At 45.3% G+C, this 27321-nt stretch overlaps 2 protein-coding genes across 7 annotated transcripts; one reads left to right on the plus strand and one right to left on the minus strand.

Moving 5' to 3' along the window:
* The first annotated feature begins 6 nt into the window (after positions 1-6).
* LOC128419659 (uncharacterized oxidoreductase YjhC-like) lies at positions 7-19273 on the plus strand. Of its 5 annotated transcripts, none has more exons than XM_053400613.1 (14): positions 7-32; positions 3230-3340; positions 4250-4334; positions 6896-6969; positions 7927-7986; positions 10128-10235; positions 11297-11353; positions 13158-13288; positions 13866-13920; positions 14567-14659; positions 15557-15691; positions 17945-18046; positions 18359-18523; positions 19005-19273. In XM_053400613.1, exons 2-14 carry the CDS (start codon positions 3230-3232, stop codon positions 19119-19121), a joined length of 1293 nt encoding a protein of 430 aa, XP_053256588.1. In that variant the 5' UTR covers positions 7-32; the 3' UTR covers positions 19122-19273. The 5 variants fall into 5 exon arrangements, 4 of the variants coding, with proteins under 4 accessions (XP_053256588.1, XP_053256591.1, XP_053256587.1 ...); XM_053400612.1 differs by lacking the exon at positions 7-32 and adding an exon at positions 1674-1847; XM_053400616.1 differs by lacking the exons at positions 7-32; positions 19005-19273 and adding an exon at positions 1668-1847 and having other exon boundaries at positions 15557-15651; positions 18359-18464.
* A 3368-nt stretch (positions 19274-22641) lies between these two features.
* Positions 22642-27310, minus strand: MRPS16 (mitochondrial ribosomal protein S16). Of its 2 annotated transcripts, none has more exons than XM_053400623.1 (4): positions 27229-27310; positions 26280-26304; positions 24506-24766; positions 22642-23438 (listed from the first exon to the last, which is right to left on the minus strand). In XM_053400623.1, the coding sequence occupies exons 2-4, from the start codon at positions 26290-26292 to the stop codon at positions 23314-23316; spliced, it is 399 nt and encodes a 132-aa protein (XP_053256598.1). In that variant the 5' UTR covers positions 26293-26304; positions 27229-27310; the 3' UTR covers positions 22642-23313. The 2 variants fall into 2 exon arrangements, with proteins under 2 accessions (XP_053256598.1, XP_053256600.1); XM_053400625.1 differs by lacking the exon at positions 27229-27310 and adding an exon at positions 27120-27218.
* Positions 27311-27321: the final 11 nt, after the last annotated feature.

The raw sequence follows: 27321 nt of genomic DNA on the forward strand, positions 1-27321 counted from the left end.
GATCAGATCAGAACAACCTCTGCTTTTGTCCGGTGAGTCTCTCCCAATGCAAACTATAAAACTGATAACACGAAGGGATGCTGTTAGCGGCAGGAAATCACTTTAAAACAAACCAACCAGGGCGATGGTCTCAAAGCATCGCCGCAAAGCTTCCCCGTCGTTAGTTTCAGGGTTAAGATACTTCCCTCTTACTGTTGTTTAGCCAGCGCTATGTGGGATGTGGCAGGCTTGCATTTTTAAGCTGTATTAAATGCTTTTACACCCCACGTTTCCTTCAAGGACCTAAAGGTGGTGGGCCTTAAATATTTAAAATACTTATTTACCAGGATTTGTATTTTGCCTAATAATAGTAATACCATCTGTAAGCGGTTTATATAAAATAATATAAAACGTTCATAAAAAATAGCTTTTTATTTATTTTCCATCTCTCTTCCTTTCTCCTTCTTTAGATTTCTCCTTTTCTTGTATTTTCCTCCTTCTGATTTAGCTACTAAATCTAAAAAAAAAGAGCGGTTTTATTTCAGCGTATCATAAAAAGATACTTTGTAATGAGTATGTATTTATGTATATCTTTGAATAAGTGTGAACAAATAAAATTAAAAATAAGGATACGAAAGTTATTAAAATACAGGTAAAGTGTTGTAGCCAACATTCAACTCAAAGTAGACTTGTTGAAGTTAATGGGTTATTAATAACTTGGGTTATTAATTTCAATGTGTCTGCTCTGAGCCCGGCTAATGTTGGATGCCACCCCAAACTAACAGTTTTAAAAACAAAATGGACACATTTTATTCATAGAAGCATAGAAGATGGTTCTCATATCACCTCTCGGTCTTCTTTTCTCCAGTCTAAAATACCCAACTCCCTCAACTGTTCCTCATAAGGCTTGGTTTCCAGACCCATGACACTTCCAAACACTTTCCTGCTTGCCAATATCCTTCTTACACTGTGTTGCCCAGAACTGGATACAGGATCTGACTAAGGCAGAATAAGAGTAGAACTGTTACTCCCATTGATCTGGACACTATACTTCTGTTGATCCAGCCTAGAACAGTGTTAGCTTTTTTTTGTTGCTGCATCATACTCCTGACTCTTGTTAAGCTTGTAGTCTACTAAGACCCCTAGAACTTTCTTATATGTGCTGTGCCCCATCCTATATTTGTCCCTATTGGAATCCATTTTGATAGTTTTGACCTAGTCTCCAATCTGCTAAGGTTTTGTTAAATCCTTGAATCTTGACTCTGTCTTATGTATTAGCTACATTTCCTAATTTGGTGTCATCTGCAAGTTTGACAAGCACCCGGCCCAGTTCCTTCAACCAAGTCATTTATAAAGATGTTGAACAACACCGGGCCCAGGACAGAACCCTGCGGCACCCCATTTCTCACTTTTTTCCGGGATGATGAGGAACCATTGGTGAGCACTGTTTGGGTTGGGTCAGTCAGCCAGCCCAGTTTCAAATCCACCTAACTAATATTGTCTAGCTAGCCTACATTTTACCAGGAAGCTCTACTTAAATCAAGATACACTACATCCACAGCATTCCCCTGATCCAGCAAACTTGTAACTAAAAAAAAAATAGAAAAGAAATAAGATTAGTCTGCCATGACTTGTTTTTCAGAAACCCATGGTTGGTCTTGGTAATCACAGCATCTTTTTCAAAGTGCTCACAGACCAACTGTTTAATTCTGTTCTAGGACCTTTCCTGGTATCTACATCAAGCTGACCAGTTGGTAGTTGCCTTTTTGAAGATGGGAGCAAAACCTTCCTGCTTCCAGCCCACAGGGACTTCACCTGTTCCCCAAGAATTCTCAAATGTTAGAGGAGGAAGCTCTGAGATTCCAAATGTGAGTTCCTTTGGTAATCCTTGAACGCAGCTCAGCAGGCCCTGGATAGGTGTTGAACAATTCTACCTTCTCTCTGACACCCAATAGCATTTCTTCATCTTCTCCATGCAGAGGACCTACTGCTTGATTGTTCTTTCTCTTGCTTCAAACATAGCTGCAGAAAACAATTTTTTATTATTTTTAACCTCTCTTGCAAGCTCGTTCTGTGCTTCTTCCTGCAAGCGTTGACTACTCATTTCTACATCATGACTCTATACATGCCCCTTTTAAATCTAAAAAAAAAATATGTTTTTATTGATTTGTTGTTGTTGTTTAGTCGTTCAGTTGTGTCCGACTCTTCGTGACCCCATGGACCAGAGCATGCCAGGCACTTCTGTCTTCCACTGCCTCCCGCAGTTTAGTCAAACTCATGCTGGTAGCTTCGAGAACACTATCCAACCATCTCGTCCTCTGTCGTCCCCTTCTCCTTGTGTCCTTAATCTTTTCCAACATCAGGGTCTTTTCCAGGGAGTCTTCTTTTCTCAGGAGGTGGCCAAAGTATTGGAGCCTCAGCTTCAGGATCTGTCCTTCCAGTGAGCACTCAGGGCTGATTTCCTTCAGAATGGATAGGTTTGTTCTTCTTGCAGTCCATGGGAGTCTCAAGAGTCTCCTCCAGCACCATAATTCAAAAGCATCAATTCTTCGGCCATCAGCCTTTTTTATGGTTCAGCTCTCACTTCCATACATCACTACTTTAGTTTAGAGTAATTTGGAATTTGATATTGAGTATAGAATTCTACTTTGTGAGACCCTCCTCCTCCTCTTCTTCTTTTTAAATATATATCAAGTTTCTAGACCTTATGACTGAGAAGTAGGCTTGAAATTGTAGAGACATTGTAGGACATTTTAGAAGCTGATGATTAAGGCCTGAAGCTTCACAACCTCTTGACATTTCCCTGAATCTCTGCCAAGATTAGCAAAAGAAGCCAGGAAATGCAAACAAAGCAGACGTGTACGGTAAGTAAATTGTGGTTTGCGGATAGTTTCATTTCCTGAATTCTCTCTGCAAAAGTTCTTTTCATTTTCTTTCTTTCTTTTAAAAAATAGGTCATTTCGTTACATATAACAGTACAAATGTTTCAGAGGTGCAGAAACAAACAATGGCCTTGCATGTTTGACATCTTGTGGCTCACAATTTAAGAAGGAGAATGTTGCAGAGTAGAGACATGCTTATTGCGGGGAGATAAAAAGAAAGCTATGAATAATATGATGACGATTCCCTGGAAGTACATTGAAGCTGTCAGCAATAAATTCTGGGATGCAGTCAAATCCAGATAAAGCCATAACTTTGCAGGAACTTCCCAGCTGTAAGCTTGTCCTAAGTTTTTTTTTCCTTGACGCAGATGGAAAGCAACACCAAGATGTCTCGCCAAGTCACTGTTCTTGTGATTGGAGCTGGAAGTCGGGGAATGAATTATTCCTCTTTTGCTCAGCAGTTTCCTGCACGCATGAAGGTAAGAGCTGACCAGGGATCTTCTGAGACTTGTGAACACACCCTTCTACTGATGTTTAAATAGCTCCAGGTCCAGTGGACTTCAAACCAAACACTTGATACTCATCCTCCCCCCAGCAAATGCCCCATTTTTCTTCACTGTGATTTTTGCATAGTGCACACACACACGCCAATGATTTGCAATTCATGCAATTCATGATTTTGCCAGGGCAAAAATTATGAAACTGCTATCACAATATGGACTTTAAACTGGTTTTGGACAATACAGTGGTACCTCGGGTTACATACGCTTCAGGTTACAGACGCCGCTAATCCAGAAATAGTACCTCGGGTTAAGAACTTTGCTTCAGGATGAGAACAGAAATCATGCTCCAGCAGCAGTAGGAGGCCCCATTAGCTAAAGTGGTGCTTCAGGTTAAGAACAGTTTCAGCTTAAGAACGGACCTCCGGAACGAATTAAGTACTTAACCCGAGGTACCACTGTATATCAATATATCAACCAGTCCTATTCACAGGTGTGGAGAGTATTGCTTTCACTCAGGCTTCCCGTGGGCATCTGATTGGCTGCTGTGAGCATAGGATGTTGAACTAAATGGACCACTATGCTTTCCATGGTACAGTCGTACCTCGGAAGTCGAACGGAATCTGTTCGGCTTCCAAAACGTTTGGAAACCAAAGTGTGGCTTCTGATTGGCTGCAGGAAGCTCCTGCAGCCAATCTGAAGCTGCAGAAGCCCCGTCGGACATTCGGCTTCCAAAAATTGTTCGCAGATGGGAACACTCGCTTCCGGGTTTGCGGTGTTCAGGAGCCAAAACGTTCGAGAACTAAGCTGTATTAAAATAGCCTGCATTGGACCGCCATAGTCCAGCTATCTGCTTGCGAGATGCTGACAGCTTTCTCCCTTCATTAGGTGATTGGTGTGGCAGATCCACATCCATTTGCGAGGAAGAGGCTCCAGAAAGCTCATGGCATTGACGAGGACAATGTGTTTGATGGTATGCAATTATTACTCTATATCTCTGCCCTGCCCTTGCTCCCAAACAGAGAGGGTCCCATCTGTGGTCTTCAGCATAATTCATGTAGGTGTGGAGAGGGGGGGAATTGAGAAAATTGACCACTATCAGGATGTAGCCTCTGGGTGTCAGAATTCTGGTGAAAATGAAAGAGGCAATTGCTAGTGTGGTGTAGTGGTTAAGAGCGATAGACTCGTAATCTGGTGAACCGGGTTCGCATCTCCGCTCCTCCACATGCAGCTGCTGGGTGACCTTGGGCTAGTCACACTTCTCTGAAGTCTCTCAGCCCCACTCACCTCACAGAGCGTTTATTGTGGGGGAGGAAGGGAAAGGAGAATGTTAGCCACTTTGAGACTCCTTCGGGTAGTGATAAAGCGGGATATCAAATCCAAACTCTTCTTCTTCTCTTCCAATGTTTGCTTATTCGTCCTATGTTTGGAAAAGTAAACCAACCCAGCAAATACCAATTGTTGCTGCTGATTTCAATATACCTTGTGTTTTCTTTGCATTGAAAGGGGGCGGGTCTGGATAACCCATTGACAATGTAATTTGGGTGATTCTTTATGGAAATAATGTAAACTCAATTTCGGCACAGCGGACCATGAGACAAATAATGTAGGTTTTGGCCAGAGGTGAACTGCAGAGGAACAGAAACGGTGCTTCATTCAGGGCAGAATGGAAAAACGGTGCCTTCTTACATCCCTGTGACATTGCACAGAAGCTAGAAGTTTCTCCAGTAAATATGCTCCCCATCTCCAAAGAGCTTACTGCAACATGCACACTGCTATTTCTCCCCTGCCCCGCCCACCAGTTTTATTCTCACAACAACTCTGTCAGGAAGGCGAGGCTGAACAAAAATTAATACATCTCTCTGACTGTTTGGGGGCTTGGTTTTTTCTCTCTCCTCCTGCCTCTGGAAACATTGGCTGAGATATTATTTTGCTTCGTTTCACACATTGAGTTGTATCCAATGCTAGTGCTACTCAGAGTAGACCCATTGAACTAAGGTGTTGTTGTTTAGTCGTTTAGTCGTGTCCGACTCTTCGTGACCCCATGGACCAGAGCATGCCAGGCACCTCTGTCCTCCACTACCTCCCGCAGTTTGGTCAGACTCATGTTTGTGGCTTCGAGAACACTATCCAACCATCTCATCCTCTGTCGCCCCCTTCTCCTTGTGCCCTCCATCTTTCCCAGCATCAGTGTCTTCTCCAGGGAGTCTTCTCTTCTCATGAGGTGGCCAAAGTACTGGAGCCTCAGCTTCACGATCTGTCCTTCCAGTGAGCACTCAGGGCTGATTTCATTAAGAATGGATGCGTTTGATCTTCTTGCAGTCCATGGGACTCTCAAGAGTCTTCTCCAGCACCATAATTCAAAAGCATCAATTCTTCGGCGATCAGCCTTCTTTATGGTCCAGCTCTCACTTCCATACATCACTACTGGGAAAACCATGGCTTTAACTATACGGACCTTTGTTGGCAAGGTGACGTCTCTACTTCTCAAGATGCTGTCTAGGCCTGTCATTGCCCTTCTCCCAAGAAGCAGGCGTCTTTTAATTTCGTGGCTGCTGTCACCATCTGCAGTGATCATGGAGCCCAAGAAGGTAAAATCTCTCACTGCCTCCATTTCTTCCCCTTCTATTTGCCAGGAGGTGATGGGACCAGTGGCCATGATCTTCGTTTTTTTGATGTTGAGCCTCAGACCATATTTTGCGCTCTCCTCTTTCACCCTCATTAAAAGGTTCTTTAATTCCTCCTCACTTTCTGCCATCAAGGTTGTGTCATCTGCATATCTGAGGTTGTTGATATTTCTTCCGGCAATCTTAATTCCAGCTTGGGATTCATCCAGCCCAGCCTTTCGCATGATGTATTCTGCGTATAAATTAAATAAGCAGGGAGACAAAATACAGCCTTGTCGTACGCCTTTCCCAATTTTGAACCAATCAGTTGTTCCATATCCAGTTCTAACTGTAGCTTCTTGTCCCACATAGAGATTTCTCAGGAGACAGATGAGGTGATCAGGCACTCCCATTTCTTTAAGAACTTGCCATAGTTTGCTGTGGTCGACACAGTCAAAGGCTTTTGCATAGTCAATGAAGCAGAAGTAGATGTCTTTCTGGAACTCTCTAGCTTTCTCCATAATCCAGCGCATGTTTGCAATTTGGTCTCTGGTTCCTCTGCCTCTTCTAAATCCAGCTTGCACTTCTGGGAGTTCTCGATCCACATACTGTTTGAGCCTTCCTTGTAGCTTGAACTAAGGTAGGTTGATTCATTTCAGTGAGTTTTGTCTGTGTAGAAATTAGTTGTATACAGCCCATTATGGTCCCCCCTCCCAAGATGTGAGAATGTAAATTTGTGATAAATGCCTGTTTGTGGATACGGTGATTCCAAGATAGATAAATATTTTTTAGACTTTTCTTCCTAATAATCATTTAAAGGTTATGCTAAATAACAGGAAATGGAGGGGAAGAGAACCCAGCAGCATAATATGTGTAATTTTCTGCTCTTGCAGTTCATCCTTTCACTGTTCAATCTTATTCTTTTAAGACTGGACAGCAGCGGCTGAGAAAGAGAGGTTTGCGGATGCTGTTATCATAGCAACGCCCGACAGCCTTCACAAGGTACTGCTAACCTTCTCCCACTCAAGGCTTCTTTGTGCAAACAGTTTTGGTGGCAGTGCTCAGCTTAGCCCTGCGTGAGAAATAAAAGTAGAAGTAGTTTAGGGATATACTTTGAAACAGGAAGGAGTTTAGCTTGAGCACACACAGCCTCTGAATCTAACAGTGTCCCCCATACAGCCATGGGAGTGCCCACCAAGGATGTTGGAGAATGGAAAGCAGAGAGGAAATTGCCAATGTCAGTTTGTTCCTTCCAAGTCGAGAAATACAATCAGTATTCACTGCTGTTGCTTTTGGTCTGCAAAGGATGTGAAATTGGTTACATTCTGCCTCCCCCATTTCCTTTTATGTTTATACGAGTGGGGTGGAGTAACTCGACGGCAATTTATTGTGCACAATGAATTAACTCTGCAAATTACCTAAGCCACGTTGTTTCCTGACAGCAGGATGAATAGCATCCATTTTGGCAGAAAGCAAACTGCAGAGGCATAGAAACGGTGCTGCATGTGACGAGCGGAAGGCAGAACAGAAAAGGATGCTGCCTAGTTTCCCTAATATCCGCTTTGCCATATCACACACACCCCTTTCCCCCTGAAACACCATGTGTGCTTATCCATGCATTTTAGTATGGTTTTTGCAAAGTTTGTTTTACGCATGAAAAACTGTTCTGAAGGAGGAGGCTGTTGGAGTGATGCAAGGGCCAGCCAGTTGCCACTTCCCAAAACCTTGCTTCAGGAAAGGGATGGGGTTATGAGATTGTGCTTAGCGGTGGCTGGTGCCCATGGAGACAGGTAGGGTGGAAGGCAGGGAGCCCACCAGCAGGTGGCGCCAGAGCCAGTGGCTGGCAGAGCCAAGGAAATCTAGAACTATGTATTTCGAAAAATCCTTTCCCAAGACACTAAGGATGCATTGAAATGTCAGCTGCTTGATGGTAATTTGTGGTGGTCTCTTCCCCACCAGGCGCCGGCAGTGGCTTTTGCCCACAAAGGATACCACATCTTGCTGGAGAAGCCCATGGCGGTAAGTGTTGCCTGTGTTAGAAACTCTCATATACCATATTTTTCGCCCCATAGGGCGCACCAGTTTTTTTTTTGGGGGGGGGGGGAATAAAGAAAATTTTTTTTATTTCCCCTCCAGGCGCAGGGCTGGGGCGGGGGAAGCCCGAGCTTCCCCCAACCCCAGCCTCCAGAACAGGCTGCTATCCGCAAGCCTAGGGAGCCCGGCGGGAAGTCGCACCGGTCTCCCCAGGCTTGCGGATGTCTTCCCGAAGCCCGGGGCACGTGGCTCAGCGCACCCCAGGCTTCAGGATGCAGGCAGCTCCCACCGCCAGCCTCCAGACCAGGTCAGGGAACAGCGGGAAAGCGGTGCTCCGCCTCCCCGCTGTCCCCCGAGCTTGTGGGGCTGGCGGTGGGGAAAGCAGCGCTTCTCCCCACCGCCAGCCTCCAAACCAGGTCGGGGAACAGCGGGAAAGCGTGCTCCGCCTCCCCACTGTCCCCCGAGCTTGTGGGGCTGGTGGTGGGGAGAAGCGCTGCTTTCCCCACCACCAGCCTCCAAACCAGGTCAGGTTTGGAGGCTGCTATCCGCAAGCCTTGGGAGCCCGACGGGAACTCCCGCGGAGCTCCCAAGGCTTGCGGATAGCTTCCTGAAGCCTGGAGAGTGAGGGGGTCGGTGCGCACCGACCCCTCTCGCTCTCCAGGCTTCAGCGAAAGCCTGCATTTGCCCCATAGGACACACACACATTTCCCCTTCATTTTTGGAGGGGAAAAAGTGTGTCCTATAGGGCGAAAAATACGGTATATATTAGGCATTAAATGGCTCCTTAAACCAGGGTTACAGCTGATTGCCTTTTGGGGGCCAGACAATTCGAAAGTTGTATTTTTCAATATGACTTTTTGGTTCCTGAAATTCAAGTAAAATATAATGGATAGAATTCGTTATATGTGATGCTAGTGTGTGAAAATAGTCAAGATCCAAGGATCCCTAGGCATGCACCTCCAGGTGCATCTTCACTTGGCTGAAGGCCAGGCGCAAAATTTCCCCTGGAGAATTTCGAATGCTGTGTGCTGGCAGGACCTCTTGCTGGAGGAAATTGTTGAGGCCACAGTAGGAAGTCCAGGGTTGAGACAGGGGTATAATGGCTGCATGCTGAACCATAAGGACATGCTTTCCAGTGGAAAGGAGAAGCTGTCTCAGAGCATGCCAAGCGAGGGTCTTTCCTTCCCGGGGTCTGTTTTCTGGGCTCCCAAGAATTCTTCCTTGGTTTGTTCTTCTGCTTCCGGTTGGCTCTTCGACGCACTTCCTCTGCCTTTGTAGCACTTGGCTGAGATCGAAAAATGTGCACTCAGCTGAGCCCAAAAGTGTGCATGTCAGCTATAATTTCTTTCCTCAGGCCAGAATCTCTGACTGAATTCCTTGTGAGCAGTCGAGCATTTCTTTTGTAAGTCTCTGGGCTTAATGGTCTCGCGTCTTCGGAAGCCCTCCTGCTCATTCTGCTGACTTGTGAAATTCTAACCGCTGCCGAGAAGACCCAAACGCCTTCAAGTGTGACTCTAGCTGGTTGTTGATCTTCTTCCATTGACTGTTTCCATATGTCCACATCCTGGGGGCGTTTTTGGACTACAACTCCCATCATCCCTTACCCATTGACTGTGCTTGGCTGGGGCTGGTGGGACTTGGAGCCCAACAGCGTCTCTGGAAGGCCTAACCCCTGCCCTAGAGGGGTAGGAAATGCCCTATGCTCTTAAAATAGGTAAGAGCAGGGGGTAGCCAAGGTGGTGGCCTCCAGATGTTGAACTACAACTCCCATCAGCCATGGTCATGGATGATGGGAGTTGTAGTCCAGTAATACCTGGAGTGCATTGGGTTCCCCACCCCTGGGCTAAAGGCTCCTCCATGCTGGAAGCACCGTCCAGAAAGGAGTCTCCCTGCTGTGTCTCTGCATAAGTGGCTGATCTGGCTTTTATCAATGGAAACAAAGCCAGGGAAGCTGTGGCCTTGGGATGTTCTTGAACTACAGATCCCAAGAGCCCCAGCTGGCATTGCCAGGGATGTTGAGAGTTGTAGTCCTGGGGGGGGGGCACCTGGCTTACCCTAGGTGAGGTGACCAGTGTTGCCTTGGCTGAAACTGATTGTTTATTCCCCCCCCCCTTTTGATCGATCAGGTAACACCAGAGGACTGTAAAGAAATAGTTCTGGCCTGTAAAACCAACGACGTCATCCTCGCAGTCTGTCACGTCCTGCGCTACCATCCAGTGTCCTTGAAAATAAAGGTATGCCAGCTAGGCAGACAGTGAGGGGAGGACGTACTCTAAAAATATCAGCCCTTCTAATTCCAAACTCGACCGGTGAGTGTCGACTGGACTGGATGTGAGAGAGATGGCTACTGAGAAGCTAGAGAAGGAGGCGTGGGGGATTAGGGACTTGGGGAGAGGCCTCTTTCTTTGCCTGATACTTGTTCCTTTTAGCTGGAGATGCCAGGAGTTGCACTTGGGACCTTCTGCGTGCAAATCAGGCAGCCCCACCTCCTTGCAGAGAACCTCAGAGCTATAAAGGGCCAAACCCTTTGGCCTGAAGGAAGGAATGCTGGTTGTTTCTGCAGCACAGCGGGTCCCCCCCTCCAAACCCAGTGTTGAAGGAACCACTTCTCACAGAGACTGAGGACTGTGAGTTTTTAACTCAGAGGTAGCGTTTAGATGAGCAAACAGGCAACCTGTCTAATGCAAGGCTTCAATAAGCCCCTCTCTCTCTCATTCACGAGAGGGTGCAGTCCTTTCAAGTGCAAGGAAACAGTGCAGTTCTTACAGGAGTCAAAGGTGGCTTGCCTGCCCTTTATTCTCCTGGTAGAAAGTTCAACGCTGTGGTAATTCACCCAGCTGGCTCCCACAGAAGGGATCCTCCTGTATGCCCTTGACAAAATGCTTTCCTTCACACTATCTATTTTCTATGTCTCCTTCATGTTCTCTTCTCAGACTCCTACTCTACACCTCTGCTGGGATGCACAAAATTTCCCTTTTTTAAAGGAGACGGTTAATGAGGGTCAAAAGGCACAGAACAGTGACTCAGAAGCTTGACCTTAATTACATTCACCTCTTTCATAGGGGAAGGTGGCTGAGAGGTTCCTCTGTGAGTTCTTGTCCAGCCTCCTCATTGGGTGCAGTTGTCTCCTGATCCTCTACCCAACATGAACCTCAAATAAACAGAAGAAACCAACTGCATTTGCTGGATTGGTTTCTGTTCCAGGCAGGGGGCGAACGAGTGGAGACCCTCGGTTTCCGCTCCCGTTTTCTTTTTCTCTGACAACTCTCTGCCCTATCTGTTTATTTTTGTTTAGGAACTCCTCGACGCTGGACTGATTGGAGACATCTGCCACATTCAGCACCTGGAACCTGTAAGTATAGAATCATAGAGTCAGAAGGGACCTCATGGGTCATCTAGTCCAACCCCCCCCCCCGCAATGCAGGCATCTCAGCTAAAGCATCCATGACAGATGGCCCTCCAGCCTCTGCTTAAAAAACCTCCAAGGAAGGAGAGTCCACAACCTGTCAAGAGGGACCGTTCCATTGTGAAAAAATTACTGTCAGAAAGTTCTTCCTGATGTTTAGTTGGAATCTCCTTTCTTGTAACATGAAGCCACGGGTTCGAGTCCTACACTCCAGAGCAGGAGGAAACAAGCTTGCTCCATCTTCCATGTGACAGCCCTTCAGATATTTGCCTATCATATCTCCTCTCAGTCTCCTATTTTCCAATCCAAACATACCCAGCTGCTTCAAGCACTTCCATAAGGCTTCGTTTTCAGTATTACATGCCCAGGTTACACTGAATCATATGAAACACGCTTCCTTGCACTCATGATGTAATAGCATGACTCCCCCCCCCCATTTTCTCCTGTCTGTTTCTCTTTCCCCCTTCCCCCACTAGCCCCATGCTGCCCTTATTCAGCCATTTGCCTGCATGCCTTTGTAATTATATCAGTTCTGGGGAGTGGCACAGCTTGTCAGCTTCCTTCTGCTTAGTCTCAGTGTTGCCCCTTGTAAGACTCAGCAGAGAGGAGGATAGGGATGAAACTGGAATCCATTGACTCCACCTGCCACTGGTGCTAGCGCCACCTACTGTTGGGCTCCCTGCCTTCCACCCTACCAGTCATCCTTTTGGGCAGAGTAAAGGTAAAGGTAACGGGACCCCTGACCATTAGGTCCAGTTGTGGCCGACTCTGGGGTTGCGGCGCTCATCTTGCTTTACTGGCCGAGGGAGCTGGCGTACAGCTTCTGGGTCATGTGGCCAGCATAACTAAGCTGCTTTTGGCGAACCAGAGCAGTGCACGGAAATGCCGTTTACCTTCCCGCCGGAGCAGTACCTATTTATCTACTTGCACTTTGACGTGCTTTCGAACTGCTAGGTTGGCAGGAGCAGGGACCGAGCAACGAGAGCTCACCCTGTCGTGGGGATTCGAACCACTGACCTTCTGATCGGCAAGTCCTAGTCTCTGTGGTTTAACCCACAGTGCCACCCGCGTATCTGTCCTGAAATTATTGGCCAAGGACCATGTGTGTGGATGGTGCAATAAAAGACAAATGATACATTATTGAGCTATTCCAGCCTACTTGTAAAAATGTTTAGCTAAGTTTCTGAGCGTGTGGGGGAAGCTCTCATAATAATTTCTCACATTTATTTATTTGCACAGATTTGTATGTAAATACAAAAGTCTGTTGGACAGTATGCATTTTTTAAAAAGAAAAAAGAATGTTCTAAAACACGAATAAAACATCAGAAAGGCTGTGTATGTTTACGTGTGCCTATACTTGTTTATGATTTGCATTGCATGAACACGTTAATGTTATCATTTGCTTTTAAGTAAGTTGTAAGTCTCTCGGGCCTCTAATAAGTGACTAACAAGTCTAATACTTATTATTATTATTAATAATAATAATAATAATAAAAGGTTCACATTATTCTTGGTACAGAGTTGGGCCACCTTTGGGGAAAAGTCTGTTTAAACTAAAAAGGTTTTAGTTTAGTCTCTTGTAATCCCTAGCTGATGGAGCTAATGGGAGTTAGGGTCCAGCAGTTTGTGGAGAGGCAAGTTACCCACCTGAGTTTTAGCACTTCATGCTTTCCATTCCAGCAGCTCTTGCTCCCTGTCTCAAGACTAACCACGGACTGTTTTTCTCTCCCTGACCCCGCCCCCCACCCAGGTTGGATTCTGGCATTTTGCCCACTCCTTTGTACGAGGAAACTGGCGGAACGAAGCCGAGAGCACCTTTTCGCTGCTCGCTAAATCGTGCCACGATGTCGACCTCATCAATTACTGGATGGGCAGCAGAAGGTACGCAAGGAAGAACCCTTCTCTCTTAAGAGGCTGCTATTGTTTGCAGAGGCGGAAAGTGAGTGAGGTCCCAACTGAAGAAGACTGGCAACTTACGTTGGCAGAATATGCACAACTTGCAGGCTTAACATATAGAATAAGAGAGCAAGAAGAACATACGTTTAAAGAAGATTGCCAAACGTTTATTGAGTATATGGAAAATAACTGCACAGCTGAAAACGCTGGCAGCATTAAGATAAATTCAACAGTGTAAATCATCTCTGATGGGTGTAATACTGGGAAAATGATTGGAATAGTTTCTGTAAAATATGCAGGTGTGTGTGTGTGTGTGTGTGTATTTGGGACGTTGCTCTTGTGGAAATCAGACAGGCCCCTGCAGCCCTGAAAGATGCCAAAAATGCATTTGTTTCAAGTTGCAAGTGTTCCACGTTGGCCATTTGGTCTGGATTTTATTATGTTTTTATTGCACAATGTCTTGATACTTTTTAAAAAAATGTGGTGGTGTTTTATAAATATTGTTATAAATAAATAAACCTCAAAATGCATCTTCCCCTTCCCTCCCCAATTCTTCTTTCAGATGTTTGAAAGTGTCATCTTTTGGCAACCTGTCCCATTTCACGAAAGAGCACAAGGTTGGTCAAACTTTCTAATGATTACTTTTTTATGTTTTTAAAGGAAGAGTCTTTTGTGCATTTTGCCACACTGGGTGAGTGCAGAATTTCAGCTGCGTCCTGCCAGCTTTCAACTTTGCCCCTGAAATAAAATGTGGAAACAATGATGTTCTGAGATGCAGTTTGTGAATTTAATAGAAATAATAGTTTATTTCTTATACCCCGTCCATCTGACTGGGTTGCCCCCAGCCACTCTGGGCAGCTTCCAACAAAAAAACACAATAAAGCATCAAACAATTAAAAACTTCCCTTTACAGGACTGCCTTCAGATGTCTTCTAAAATTCATACAGTTGTTTATCTGTTTGACATCTGATGGGAGGGCATTCCACAAGGCGGGTACCACTACCGAGAAGGCCCTCTGCCTGGTTCCCTGTAACTTCATTTCTCACAATGAGGGAACCACCAGAAGGCCCTCGGAGTTGGACCTCAGTGTCTGGGCTGGACGATGGGGGTGGAGGCACTCCTTCTGGTATACGGGGCCGAGGCTTTAAAGTTCAGCACCAACACTTTGGATTGTGTCTGGAAACGTACTGGGAGCCACATTCTGGATTAGTTATAGTGCGCCATTTGTTTCTCAGCAATGACTTCTCTCCAACTTTCCCTTAGCCGGAAGGAGCTGCAGATCGCTGTTTAGACTGTTCGGTTGAACAAACCTGCCCGTATTCAGCAAAGAAGATTTATCTGGCACAGGCCGAGAGGGTAGGTACTGGGAGAGGTTCTTACCTTGGAGATAGGTTGATTTATTTATTCCCCCACCACAGGTTAACAAGTTACTCAGTAAGGAAAAACCAAACCAATCACTTAATTTTATTTTTTGTTTTTTTCTGACTGTAGAGGTGTACATTGATCAATTTGCAAGTGCCTGGCAGTTTAGAAAAAGAGTTATGAAAATGATTTCAGTTTGCAACAAGAAAATCACACACACACACACTTGTTTTTCTATGTCTATATAATTTAATGTATTTATTTAACTCGCCATTCTCCCAACTTGGGTTTCAAGGTAGCTTTTGACATTTAAAAACACCATTCTAAAATACAAAGTAATAAAAAGAAACCAGTTAAACACAATAATTAAAGAAAGGTAGCCGTGTTGGTCTGCCATAGTCAAAACAAAAATTTTTTTTCCTTCCAGTAGCACCTTAAAGACCAACTAAGTTAGTTCTTGGTATGAGCTTTCGTGTGCATGCACACTTCTTCAGACAATAATTAAAGTACATCAGGACATATTTGGAACCAGAAGCTAAAATACAGTTTTCCCCACGGTCACCAGCCCAGAGATCAGCATTGTCCGCACCTTAGTTTCCAAAGGCCTCTCTTAACAGGAAGGTCTCAGCCTTCTGGTGGAAGGGCATGAAAGAGGGAGCCAGTCTAACTTCCCTTGGGAGAGAATCCCACAATATTGGGTGTATATGGTAAATGGCCACAGAACTTGGTGGGGCTAGTTGGGCTGCAGCAGTGTGCTGGCTGGGGAGATCCAGTCTTCAGACTTTGGATCCAGCAGAGTTCTTGCGTTCCTAAGATCCGAACTTGTTGAGGATGGGCTGGATCCTGCTGGGCAGCTGCTGTTGACACAGTCTTACTTTTGCTTCATCCCAGGGATACTTTGGGTGGCCAGTTTCTGTGGTCTGCCATAGTGGTGAGTACGATATAGAATCGCTGACCGACGCTTTGCGCCACGGCCCCTACGGAAGGTGCGTTTACGAGTGTGACAATGACGTTGTTAATCACCAGGTATGCAGCCTTGCACTAAACCTTCCTTCCTCTTCTCCCCAGCTGCCCTCCTGTGGTTATTTCTTAACCAAATTGACAAGTCACAGAAATGGCAGCATTATTGTCTTGGAAGATGTTTAGTAGGGCAAGTTCTGGGTTGACTTCTAAAACTTGTTTAGTTATTTTGCATATTTCTTATATGATTGCTGTCCAGAAGAGTTGGATTTTGGGGCATTCTCACCACATTGTGGAGGTATGTGCCTGTGGATTTTGGTGAGGTTCACTAGCATTTTTTTTTTTTTTAAAGATTTTTATTGGAGTTTTACAGAAAAGAAAAATAAAAGTTCACAGAATAAAAAAACCCTAAATTACAGAAAAAAGAGAAAAACACCAAAAATACAAGAAGAAAACACAACTAATTAAGAAAAATTAAATTTAAACATAAAAAAGTTAAAACCAATCCATTTTTCAAATAGCCTCAATTTCATATGCTTATGTTCTTGACCTCCTCCCGCCTCCCCCCTTTTGTATTCCCATTCAAATATTTAGTTCAGCAAATTCTTACCCTTTTTCAAATGTTAAACTTTATACCATAACATTTACTATATCCATATTTTCAAGCATATCAATACCTATTTTTTTGCATAATCTTATTAACTTTTATCACTAATTACCACTTATTGCCAATCCAAGCACAGTTTTAACATTCATTAATTTTATAATATTTCTGAAGATAGTCTTTGAATTTCTTCCAGTCTTCTTCCACCAACTCTTCTCCCAGGTCTCGGATTCTGCCAGTCATTTCCGCCAGTTCCATATACTCTATCAGCTTCATCTGCCACTCTTCCAGGGTGGGTAGCTCTTGTGTCGAGGTTCACTAGCATTTTGGTGAGGTTCCTGGGTGTATTAGCGGTAGTTTTTGTGGTGTTAGGTACCATATGTAAGTGAGTTTTCTAGAGTGAGTTCTTTCCTTTCCGCTGATACGGATTTAAAGGGAGGTTTAGACCACATTCTAGTCCATTGGGTGGGGTTAATCTCATAGCCTATGCTCCCCACCCTCCAATTATCCTCTGCACCTTTGCAGTGAATATTTTCTAGAAGTATGAATTGCTTGACTTTAATATAGTACAGGATTGGGGAACCTTTTTTCAAGCTGAGGGCTGCATTCTCTCCTGGGTAATGTTCGGGGTGGCAAAAAGGAGGCAAAAGAACGCAAATTTGACCTTTGTGCAGTTTTCTACACACATACATCTCTGTCTTCCGTTTGGGAAAGCAAGAGGCACGATCAGAGTTCAAGGGCAAAGTCCAGTCTGACATAAACTCTCAGGGAGTTGATAGTTTAAGAGCAGCTGGCTTCTAGTGAGTCTGCAGGGGCAGTCAGCTATATGGCAGTATCTGACATGCACCTCTGATGGCCTCCTGACAGCTGACACGAAATAGCCAGGGGGCATTTCCTTATGTCATTTTCATTTAACCAATCAGAAACATCCCTTCAGATTGATGATAATAGTAACGACTCCAAGCCAATGAAAGTTGGCCTTGCTTTTGAATTTGAAACCCAAATGTCAATGCTCAACATAAAACTTCTGGTGACATTTTTCATTGTCAGTTTTGGGGGTGGGAAGGTTTGTTATGGCTCTAGTTTGCTAATTTAAGACAGGGTTTCTTCAGCCATTGCTGGACTACAGCTCCCATCATCTCGAGCTAGCAGGACCAGTGGTCAAGGTTGATGGGGATTGTAGTCCAAAAACAGCTGGAGACCCAACTTTGGGAAACCCTGATCTAAGATTTCAAGGTTTCATATATTTCTGTATGTGTATAATCTATCACACACGCATCCACACTTTCTATTCCAAATTTGCCAACCCGCAGTTCTCAGATACTTTGGACTATACAGTGGTACCTCGGGTTAAGTACTTAATTAGTTCTGGAGTTCCGTTCTTAACCTGAAACTGTTCTTAACCTGAAGCACCACTTTAGCTAATGGGGCCTCCTGCTGCCGCCGGAGCGCGATTTCTGTTCTCTTCCTGAAGCAAAGTTCTTAACCCAAGGTACTATTTCTGGGTTAGCGGAGTCTGTAACCTGAAGTGTATGTAACCTGAGGTAGCACTGTAACTTCCATCAGCCCAAGCTGGTGCTTACAGAAGGCATGCTTTGAAACCAGTCTTGAGAACTAGGAGCATCCATTTAAATAATGGAAATTGAAACCTGCTTCCAGCTCCCTGCCATGTTCTGTACACCGGTCTTCACTTGTTATTTCATGTCCCTCCTCAGGTTGTCAATATGGAGTTTGAAGGTGGAGCCACTGTTGCCTTCACAATGGTTGGCTTCACGCACAAACTAGGCGTGAGGAAAACAACCATCTATGGGACAAAGGTAAACTTAACTGCAGGGCTCTGTGCATGAAATTGAACCCACAGGCCGCACCCAGGGAATTCCCAATTCTGCAATCTGATCTCCAAGGTACCTGGGCCAGTCACTGTCTCTCAACCTTACCTACCTCACAGGGTTGTTGTAAGAATAGACTGGAGAGTGGGGGGAGGGAGTGCATCCATTACCTTGAGATCTTTGGAGAAAAGGTGGGGTCTGAATAAAATTAAAATCCTTCAGTCAGTTTCACCTCTGGTCATATTAAACACTGGCGGTCTTCATAAAACAGTTTTACCTTCCTGCATTTTTTATTTTTAGGGAGAACTTTCCTGCGAGGGTTCAGGACCAGTTGAGATTTATGATTTCCTGGAAAGGAAGAAAAGCAGCTTTTCTCCAGATAACGCTGCCTGTGTCCCAATGTGCTTAAGTGCTCATAGTGGTGCTGACTACTACCTCATGGAGAGTTTCATTTCAGCCGTGGTGGTGAGTTTATTATGCACATGCACCTCGCTTTAATTCCCCAATAAGTATGGAGTTGTATTGTCGCACCCCCCCACCCTTGCTTCTGAGATTGCCCAATATGCTTTCAAACCCATCTTCAGAGTCATAAAGACTGTACTGTGTGTACACTGGTTTCTGATAGCTACAGGGCACAGCCTGCAGTGCTTTCAAGACTTCGTGTGTGTTGGAACATTGCTGAGAACTTATTTTTCTGCTCGCAAATGCAGATTTGTAGACATGGAACATTCTGAATTGGCCTTGGGTAAGGCTTCTATCAGCCTCAGTTCCATCTTCTGTACAATGGGTACACCTAATAACAGGACCTACCTTATAGGCTCGCCTTAAGGATTCCCAAGAATACATGTGAATTCAAACACTCTGAAGGGCTCTACAAATGCTAGGCATTTATTATTCATCTCCAGGCCTTGCTAAAACATCTTTTGTTTTTCTCTGAAAAAAACAGGAGAATAACCCATCTCTGATTCGAACCGGTCCAGAAGACACCTTAAACTCTCATCTCCTTGTATTTGAAGCAGAGAGATCCAGAAAACAGAATCGGGTTGTGCTTCTAGAACCATGAAAAAGATAGGGGAGGTGATGTTGTATCTCATGGTCAATTGCTATGCTGGTTTATGATTAACACTACTCTATGCAGCTGAATCACTTATGATGTAGGGAGCAGCTTGCTTGCATACTTAAAATGAAGCAGTTAGTAGCTTGCATTACAAAGATCTTAAGGGCATCCTTATCATTCCTTTATAGCACAAGAACTACAGGAACGTATTTCAATTTTCTAAGTTTGCATTCAAGGAAGACACGCCCTCCCCACTCTTGATTCTGCAGGAGTTTCTCTCCCTGGAAGTCCCTAAGAAGCCCCCAACAGTAGCCAGGGAGGGAGGGCTTTCAGTGGGGCTTCCAATATTTTAAGGAACAGCATCCCTGCTGAGGTATGGCAGTATGAATTCTTTGCACTTTTTGGAAACACTCCAGGACGTTTTGGTATTTATCATTCTTCCCAGCTGCGTGAAAAGGTCTGTTTTAGGTGTTTCATATTGTATTCAATGCTCCTGCCAACCTAGCATTTGCTCCTGCCAACCTAGCAGTTCGAAAGCACGAAGTGCAAGTAGATAAATAGGTACCACTCCGGCGGGAAGGTAAACGGCGTTTCCGTGCACTGCTCTGGTTCGCCAGAAGCGGCTTAGTCATGCTGGCCACATGACCCGGAAGTTGTACACCAGCTCCCTCGGCCAGTAAAGCGAGATGAGTGCCAGAACCCCAGAGTCATCCGCGACTGGACCTAATGGTCCCTTTACTTTTACTATTGTTTTCAAGCCGGTGCTTGCATTGTTCTTAAAACCTGTTTTCGTTGATTTTACTGTATGTTTGCAAATCGCCTCACAGGAAAGGTGCTTCATAAAACAATTTACCCATGGATCAGTCTTGTATTTGAGGAGCTCCCCTCCAGAGTTTCAGAGAGCTGCCCATTTCCCCTTCCTACCTGAAGATGCCAGAGAACGAGATATTTTAATTAAGGATGTTTTAATGCCCCAATAGAAATACACACAAAAATTGTCCAGTAGCACCTTTAAAAGGTAAAGGGACGCCTGACCATTAGGTCCAGTTGTGGCCGACTCTGGGGTTGCGGCGCTCATCTCACTTTATTGGCTGAGGGAGCCGGCGTACAGCTTCCGGGTCATGTGGCCAGCATGACTAAGCCGCTTCTGGCGAACCAGAGCAGCGCACGGAAACACAGTTTACCTTCCTGCTGGAGCAGTACCTATTTATCTACTTGCACTTTGACGTGCTTTCGAACTGCTAGGTTGGCAGGAGCAGGGACAGAGCAACGGGAGCTCACCCCGTCGCAGGGATTCGAACCGCTGACCTTCTGATCGGCAAGTCCTAGGCTCTGTGGTTTAACCCACAGCGCCACCCGCGTCCCTAGTAGCACCTTAGAGACCAACTAAGTTTGTTCTCTGTTACAGCTAGGTAGCCGTGTTGGTCTGCCGTAGTCGAAACAAAATGAAAAAATTCCTTCCAGTAGCACCTTACAGACCAACTAAGTTTTTTCTTGGTATGACCTTTCGTGTGCATGCACACTCCTTCAGATACACTGAAACAGAAGTCACCAGACCTTTATATATAGTGGGAGGGTGGGGAGGGGTATTACTCAGAAGGATGGTGGGAATGGGTGATTGGCTGATAGGTGTGGTAAACCTACCACTCTCCACCCTCTCACTATATATAAAGGTCTGGTGACTTCTGTTTCATTGTATCTGAAGAAGTGTGCATGCACACAAAAGCTCGTACCAAGAACAAACTTAGTTGGTCTCTAGGGTGCTACTGGACAATTTTTTAATATTTTATTTTATATATATATATTTCTACTGTGTCAGATCAACACGGCTACTTACTTGAATTTAATGCCCCAATGGAACTGTTATTCCATCACAACAGCCACCCATTATCTGGAGTAGCGCTTACATTGAGATACAACAGGTGCCTAACATCTGCGTTTTCTGAAACAAATGAAGACCTTTTTGTTCCGGCTGGTTTTCCCAGGGTGAATGGGTCTTTGCCACAGGTATCAGTCTTAAGTATAGTTTCAGTTTTGTTTTAAATGCATTTTCTGGTTTTGAATGGCCATTCATGTACATCGCCTTGAGACACTTCAGGTGGTTAACAAATCACTGACTAATAATCTGTATGCAAAGCAGATTCTCTACCACTGAACTTATGCCTGGAAGCAATATTGTGTGATAACCGTTTCATTCATCCCCTCCTTGTCGGCATCTAGCTGGCCTCTTGGGGAGGGAGAGACTGAACGGGACCCTGGACTAGATGGGCCCTTTCGATTTGCATCAGCAAAGTTCTTACATTCTAACGGAGTGTTCTACCCCTCCTTTGCCAACTGCTAGCAGAACATCTGCTTTGCACGCAGAAGGTATAATTATACAATTCTGTGATGCTATGAATTCCTGGCATCTCCCAGTAGGGCTGGGAGAGAACCTTGCAGAGGTGCTGCCAGTCAGTGTGCAGTGTTTCTCAACTTTGGGTCCCCAGATGTAGTTGGACTACAACTCCCATCATCCCTGCCCACTGGTCCCGCTAGCTAGAGATGATGGGAGTTGCAGCCCAACAACAGCTGGAGACCCAAGTTTGAGAAATACTTGTGTAGAGAATGGGCCCAATGGTCTGACTCTGCATTTGTAAGAATTCGGTTGCTCATTATGGCAGCACCTACACTTTGGGACTCCTGCCTTCTGAGATTGAGCCTTTACTTTATTCAATGTCTGATAAAAACATTCTTGTTTAGACCAACCTACCCAGACGCTTAGAAAGCTGAGGTAACTTTAAACTGTTTTACTATTTTAACCTTTGTATGTTTTAAAGGGAAGCTGTAAATTTTTATTGATTTTGTTCTATCTTTTTGCAAACCGCTTTGAGGTCTTAAAAAAAATAATCATTCAAGCTATGTATAAATTTCATGAAATAAATAAAAGCCGTTTTGCAGACTGATCTGCCTTTGGGATCTGCCAAATGCACTGAGGAGGAAACCCACAAAGCAAGACTATTTAGATCATAACAAAAAAAAAAAATTCTTTCCAGTAGCACCTTAAAGACCAACTAAGTTAGTTCTTGGTATGAGCTTTCGTGTGCATGCACACTTCTTCAGATGATCTTCAGATTGTATCTGAAGAAGTGTGCATGCACACGAAAGTTCATACCAAGAACTAACTTAGTTGGTCTTTAAGGTGCTACTGGAAAGAAAAAAATTTTTTTGTTTTGACTATGGCAGACCAACACGACTACCTTTCTGTATTTAGAGCATAGTGCTGATAGTGCCAAGGTTGCAGGTTTGAGCCCCATATGGGACATCAGCTTATTCCTACACTGCAGGACTAGATGATCCTCAGGGTCCCTTCCAAGTCTATAATTCTATGATTGTTTAGTACTGTTTACTCTGCTTGTCACGGCCAAGAGGTGGCCAGGGCCCTCAAATCTCATCCACTAACCCCTGCAAATGATTTTGTTGTTTTGCCAGACACACCTCTTCTTAGGCATCCTCGGACATTCATATATACAACATACCAAGACCTAGAAACTTTTTTATTTATTTATTTACCAGAAAGCTGAATTTTGCACCTTTTTAGTGGGAGGAGGTAGATCAGCAGGCAGGTGCGTAGATGGAAAACTTCCCTTCCCTCTCATCAGTCCATTAACATTCCTCTGCCAAAGTGGTCCAGAAGGAAAGCCTTTCCCCCAATAAAGTATATCACAAGGCAGTGACTGTGCACACCAAGGAAGCATTAAATCTGGCCAAGGGATGGAGAAAGAAAGAACTGAATTTTTAAAGATGGGAGCAGGATGGTTGGATGATGATAAATGCCCAACTGGCAGCAAAGGCAGTGGACAGGGATCATGGGAGTTGCAGTCCTGCAAAGGCTCCCATCTCACGTTACTGGAAGTACCTCGCCTAGCAGGTGTCACAACACTTATGTCGAGTCAGGCTGTGAGCTAGGCCATGGGGTGGGGAAGCTGCAGCCCTCCACGTGGAAGTGGCTCCAGCTCCCATCATCCCTGCCCACTGGTCATTCTGGCAGGGGTTGAGGAGGGTCCAAGAGCATCTGGCGGGCCACACGTCACCAAACCTGAAGAAGGCTGTGGCTCTATCATGTTGCAAGCTGAGACAGAGCCTGTGTCTGCTCGCTTCTCCTGTCCTTCATCCTGGCACTGCCTTCTGAGCTGGTAGCGAGAGCCCCACACATTGCTCTTCATTCATTCCGAGCTGAACTTGCTTCTTCCTGAGCAGCCCTCTCAGCCTGCTGGGCTTGTGCTTTCCTCACTCTTTCGGCGTTTGTGATGGTCATCGGATGCAGGGGGAGGAATCCAGAAAGCCCTGGGCGGGGGAAAGAAAAAGCACTTTGTTGTTACTGTCTATACTCTTCACGGCAGGGGTGGGGGAACCTCTCTCAGCCTGATGGGTCACATTCGCTTCCGGTCAACCTTCCGGGGGCATGTATAAATGGTGCGTGAGGCCAGATGCAAAAGCAGCTGGAGAAATTTGTGTAGTTACTACCTTTGCACAATAGGCTGCTTTCCCTATCCTCCATCCCGGAAGCTAAGCAAAGAGGCATTATCAGAGTTCAAGCCAGACACCTGAGAGAGTGAAGCAGGAGCAGTGAGGAGATGTGGCTTAGGCAGAATTCTGAGGGCCAGATATAGAGGGCTGGAGGGCCACATTTGGTCCCTGGTTCTGAAGCTCTCCTTCCCTGCATTATCTCTCGAGGTCAACTGTCTAAAGCAAAGCACGGTGGGGAGAGCCAGGACACACAAAATCTGAAGTTCATCGCCTTCAGAAAATGTACTGACTATTTCGCAGTCATATGTCAGGGGTGCGTGCTGCTGTTAAGACTACAACTCTCATCTGACCCAAGCCAATAGTTAGGGACACTGGGAGTCCAAAAAGATACAGCTTCCCCAACCCTAGGCTTAAGCGGAAAGCTGTGAAAGAACTGATTGCCTGGTTGTCCATGACATCAGGAAGCACACTGTGCTTTCCGTTCCACTTGTTCCCCCGGACAAATTTTCAGCTTAAAAATAAACGGAAGGATTAAGAAAAAAAATTCCTGTATTGAAGGTAGTTGAATTGGAGGAGCCCTGGGGCCCTTTATACCCTCTATGATTTTACGAATCATCATCATCAGGAACTGCCTAGGTTCAATGGATAACTGTACAATAAACAGAATTTTATTCAGCAAAAAAACCCCATAGGGATAGGTTATAATAATGCAGGAGTTTGGCATGGTGGGGAAACCATTAATAGCATAAACCACATTTAATTTTTGTATAAATACTTTGTTCAACAAGCAAAATGTCAATCTAAGTAAGGGAATGCAGAAAGCGACAACAAAATAGGAGCAACATTTTTTTTCCCCCAAAAGAAGGAAACCGGGTGGCATTTACCCAGAAGTTTCTCGACGGGCTTGGTGAGGTGGGCGCCATTGGCAATCCAGTATTTTAGCCGCTCGAAATTCACACCAACGATCCTCTCGTTGTGGTCGTTGGGAAGCGGGTCGTAGCACCCAATCTGCTCCAAGTGCTTCCCGTCCCGGGCTCGCTTGTTCTGTGCGGCCACGATCCGAAAGTAAGGCCTGTTGGCACAGCCACCCATAGCAAAGCGGATGACGGTATGCGCATTGTAGTACTTTTTCAGGAGGCAGTGCCCTGGAAGGGAGACCGTGCAAAGCCAACGTCAACAGAAACCCTGCATTTATTGAAGATTTCCCTCCAGTGGTTAAATAAGCTCAAGGAAATACTTCTTTACACAGAGCATAGTTAAGCTGTAGAACTCACTCCCAATGGAGGCACTGATGACCACCGACTCCATAGTGCTTTTCTTCATCTGCAATATATATCACTCATAAATGCTGATTTTTGTTTTTACAACCCCGCCTCCCGCCCAGAAGTACCAAATATCTGTTTAGTTACAATTAATTTTTAAGTCGTTTCAGTCTTTAAACAATGGTAAAAAAAAAGGTAAAGGTAAAGGACCAGTCACAGACGACTCTGGGGTTGCGATGCTCATCTTGCTTTACAGGCTGAGGGAGCCAGTGTTTGTCGCAGACAGTTTTTCCAGGTCATGTGGCTAGCATGACTAAGCCGCTTCTGGCCCAACGGAACACCGAAACCAGAGCAGCGCACAGAAATGCCGTTTACCTTCCCACCGGAGTGGTACCCATTTATCTACTTGCACTTTTTGGCGTGCTTTCGAACTGCTAGGTTGGCAGGAGCTGGGACTGAGCAAGGGGAGCTCACCCTGTCATGGGGATTTGAACCACCAACCTTCTGATAGGCAGGCCAAAGAGGCTCAGTGGTTTAGACCACAGTGCTACCCGCGTCCCTTAAACAATGGTACCATTCCACAAATTGTCATGTGCTCTTGGGAGGTCTATAAATGGGTTCTATTGATGTTGCACGCGTAATAAAACTACCCTGTTGATTGAAGAGTAGTGGTTTTCTTCTCTGTTCAACTCTCTCAGACAAGGGCTGCTACTTTGTCCATTAATATCAAGCCACAGAGTTGTGACATCCAGATCTCAAACGTGTCTGCTTTTAGAGTCTTCCAATGCCTTAAAAACCATACAGCAGTCCACTTGGATGGCTTTAAAAGAGGATTCGGCAAATTCCTGGATGAGAAGGCTACCATTCACGATGTCTATCTTGTTATTATTTATTGTTATTGCTATTTACTGAATTTATACCTGACCCTCCGTCCCCAAGGAGCCCAGGGTGGTAAACAGAGGCAGAGTTTAAAAAACAAATCTAGTACAGTTAACACATTCTAAAAGCCATTACAATTGACAACACCTAATACTGGTCAAAGTTAAAAGCATTATTTCCCCCAGTGATCTAGAGGCTGCCCAGAATAGTATTCTTTAGCCACCAAATGCCTGGGTAAATGGGAAGGTTTTCAAACTCCTCCCGAAAGTTAATAAAGATGGAGGAAGTCACGCAACTCCACGGCTGGAGGTGGTAGGCCTCTAGGAATCACAAGTAAGGACAGCACTGTTGCGCTCGGGGCTTCCTGTGATCTTCCTATAAAGGGCACCTGGTTGGCTGCTGTGTGAACAGGATGCCAGAATTGATAGGTCTTTGGCCTGATCCAGCAGGGCTTTCTTACTGGTTCCAGTGTTGCTCCATCACTACACAAGGACAAAGTATTATTAATCCCACTTACCCAGCTGAACCATGATGTCTGGTTCCTGTGGAGAAGGGGAAACAGAGGTAACAAATCAGATCCCGACACTTAGTAGCAGTCTCATTTTAAAACAAACAAAAAAGCGCCATCAGCTTACAGTTATGAAATGAGGAACCAGGCTACATAATTTCTGCAATTCTAAAATGAATGAGGGGGATAGAAGCTAGGCCCAGGGAATGAGAACACAGAATCCTTGTGGTCCATTTCTAACCTGGAAACGTAGAAAGCTCCTTTTATACAGTCAGACCCACCAGTCCATTTACGACTGCCACCTTTGTTCTGGCAAAATATAGGACAGGACTGGGCAGAGCAGTTGGGGGGGATTATTATTTTTTTCCAGCTGGTGCTGAAGTGAATTCAAAGCAATCTATTGCCTCTGAAATTTGCCACACACCCACATTCACGAATTTGTATATCTGTCTGTGCTTGGCTACCCACAGCTTAAATACATGACCTTTCACACACCCTTTCGAACACATGCATTTGGAGAGGATACCTAACTTGGCCGAGTGTGTGAGAGAGGGAGACACACACACACAGAGAGAGAGAGCATTTTACACTGAAATACGTGGCAATCCTGTATTATACAGGACAAGCGGCGACCCTGAATTTAACACAATTATCATCCATCCGCAGCGGCTCTGCAAGGTCTCACATAGCGGACACCCCCGACCTTGGGACCTTCCAGATGCAAAGCAGATGCTCAACCACTGAGCTACGCTCCTTCCCCTCAAAATAAAGTAAGGCGCTAGTCCACATGGTTCCGAGAAAAGGGGCTAATTGAAGCAGCCGGCTTCTCCCCCGCGTGGCGAGCTGTACCTGCTGCCTGAGCCCTTAACTGCCATTCCCCAAACCCGCACAAGGCAACTCGGCGCGCTCACAGGAGCACAATTCCCCTCCAAGCGACAACCGCATAGATGCTACTTACAAGGTCCTGGAGGTCGGAAACCACGTGAGGAGCCCGAGTCGGCTCCGCGCATGCGTGCCCGGATGGGATGGGAGGTGCGAGCTGCGGAACGAG

This window comes from Podarcis raffonei, chromosome 8 (assembly GCF_027172205.1).
Source record: "Podarcis raffonei isolate rPodRaf1 chromosome 8, rPodRaf1.pri, whole genome shotgun sequence".
Classification (NCBI taxonomy): domain Eukaryota; kingdom Metazoa; phylum Chordata; class Lepidosauria; order Squamata; family Lacertidae; genus Podarcis; species Podarcis raffonei.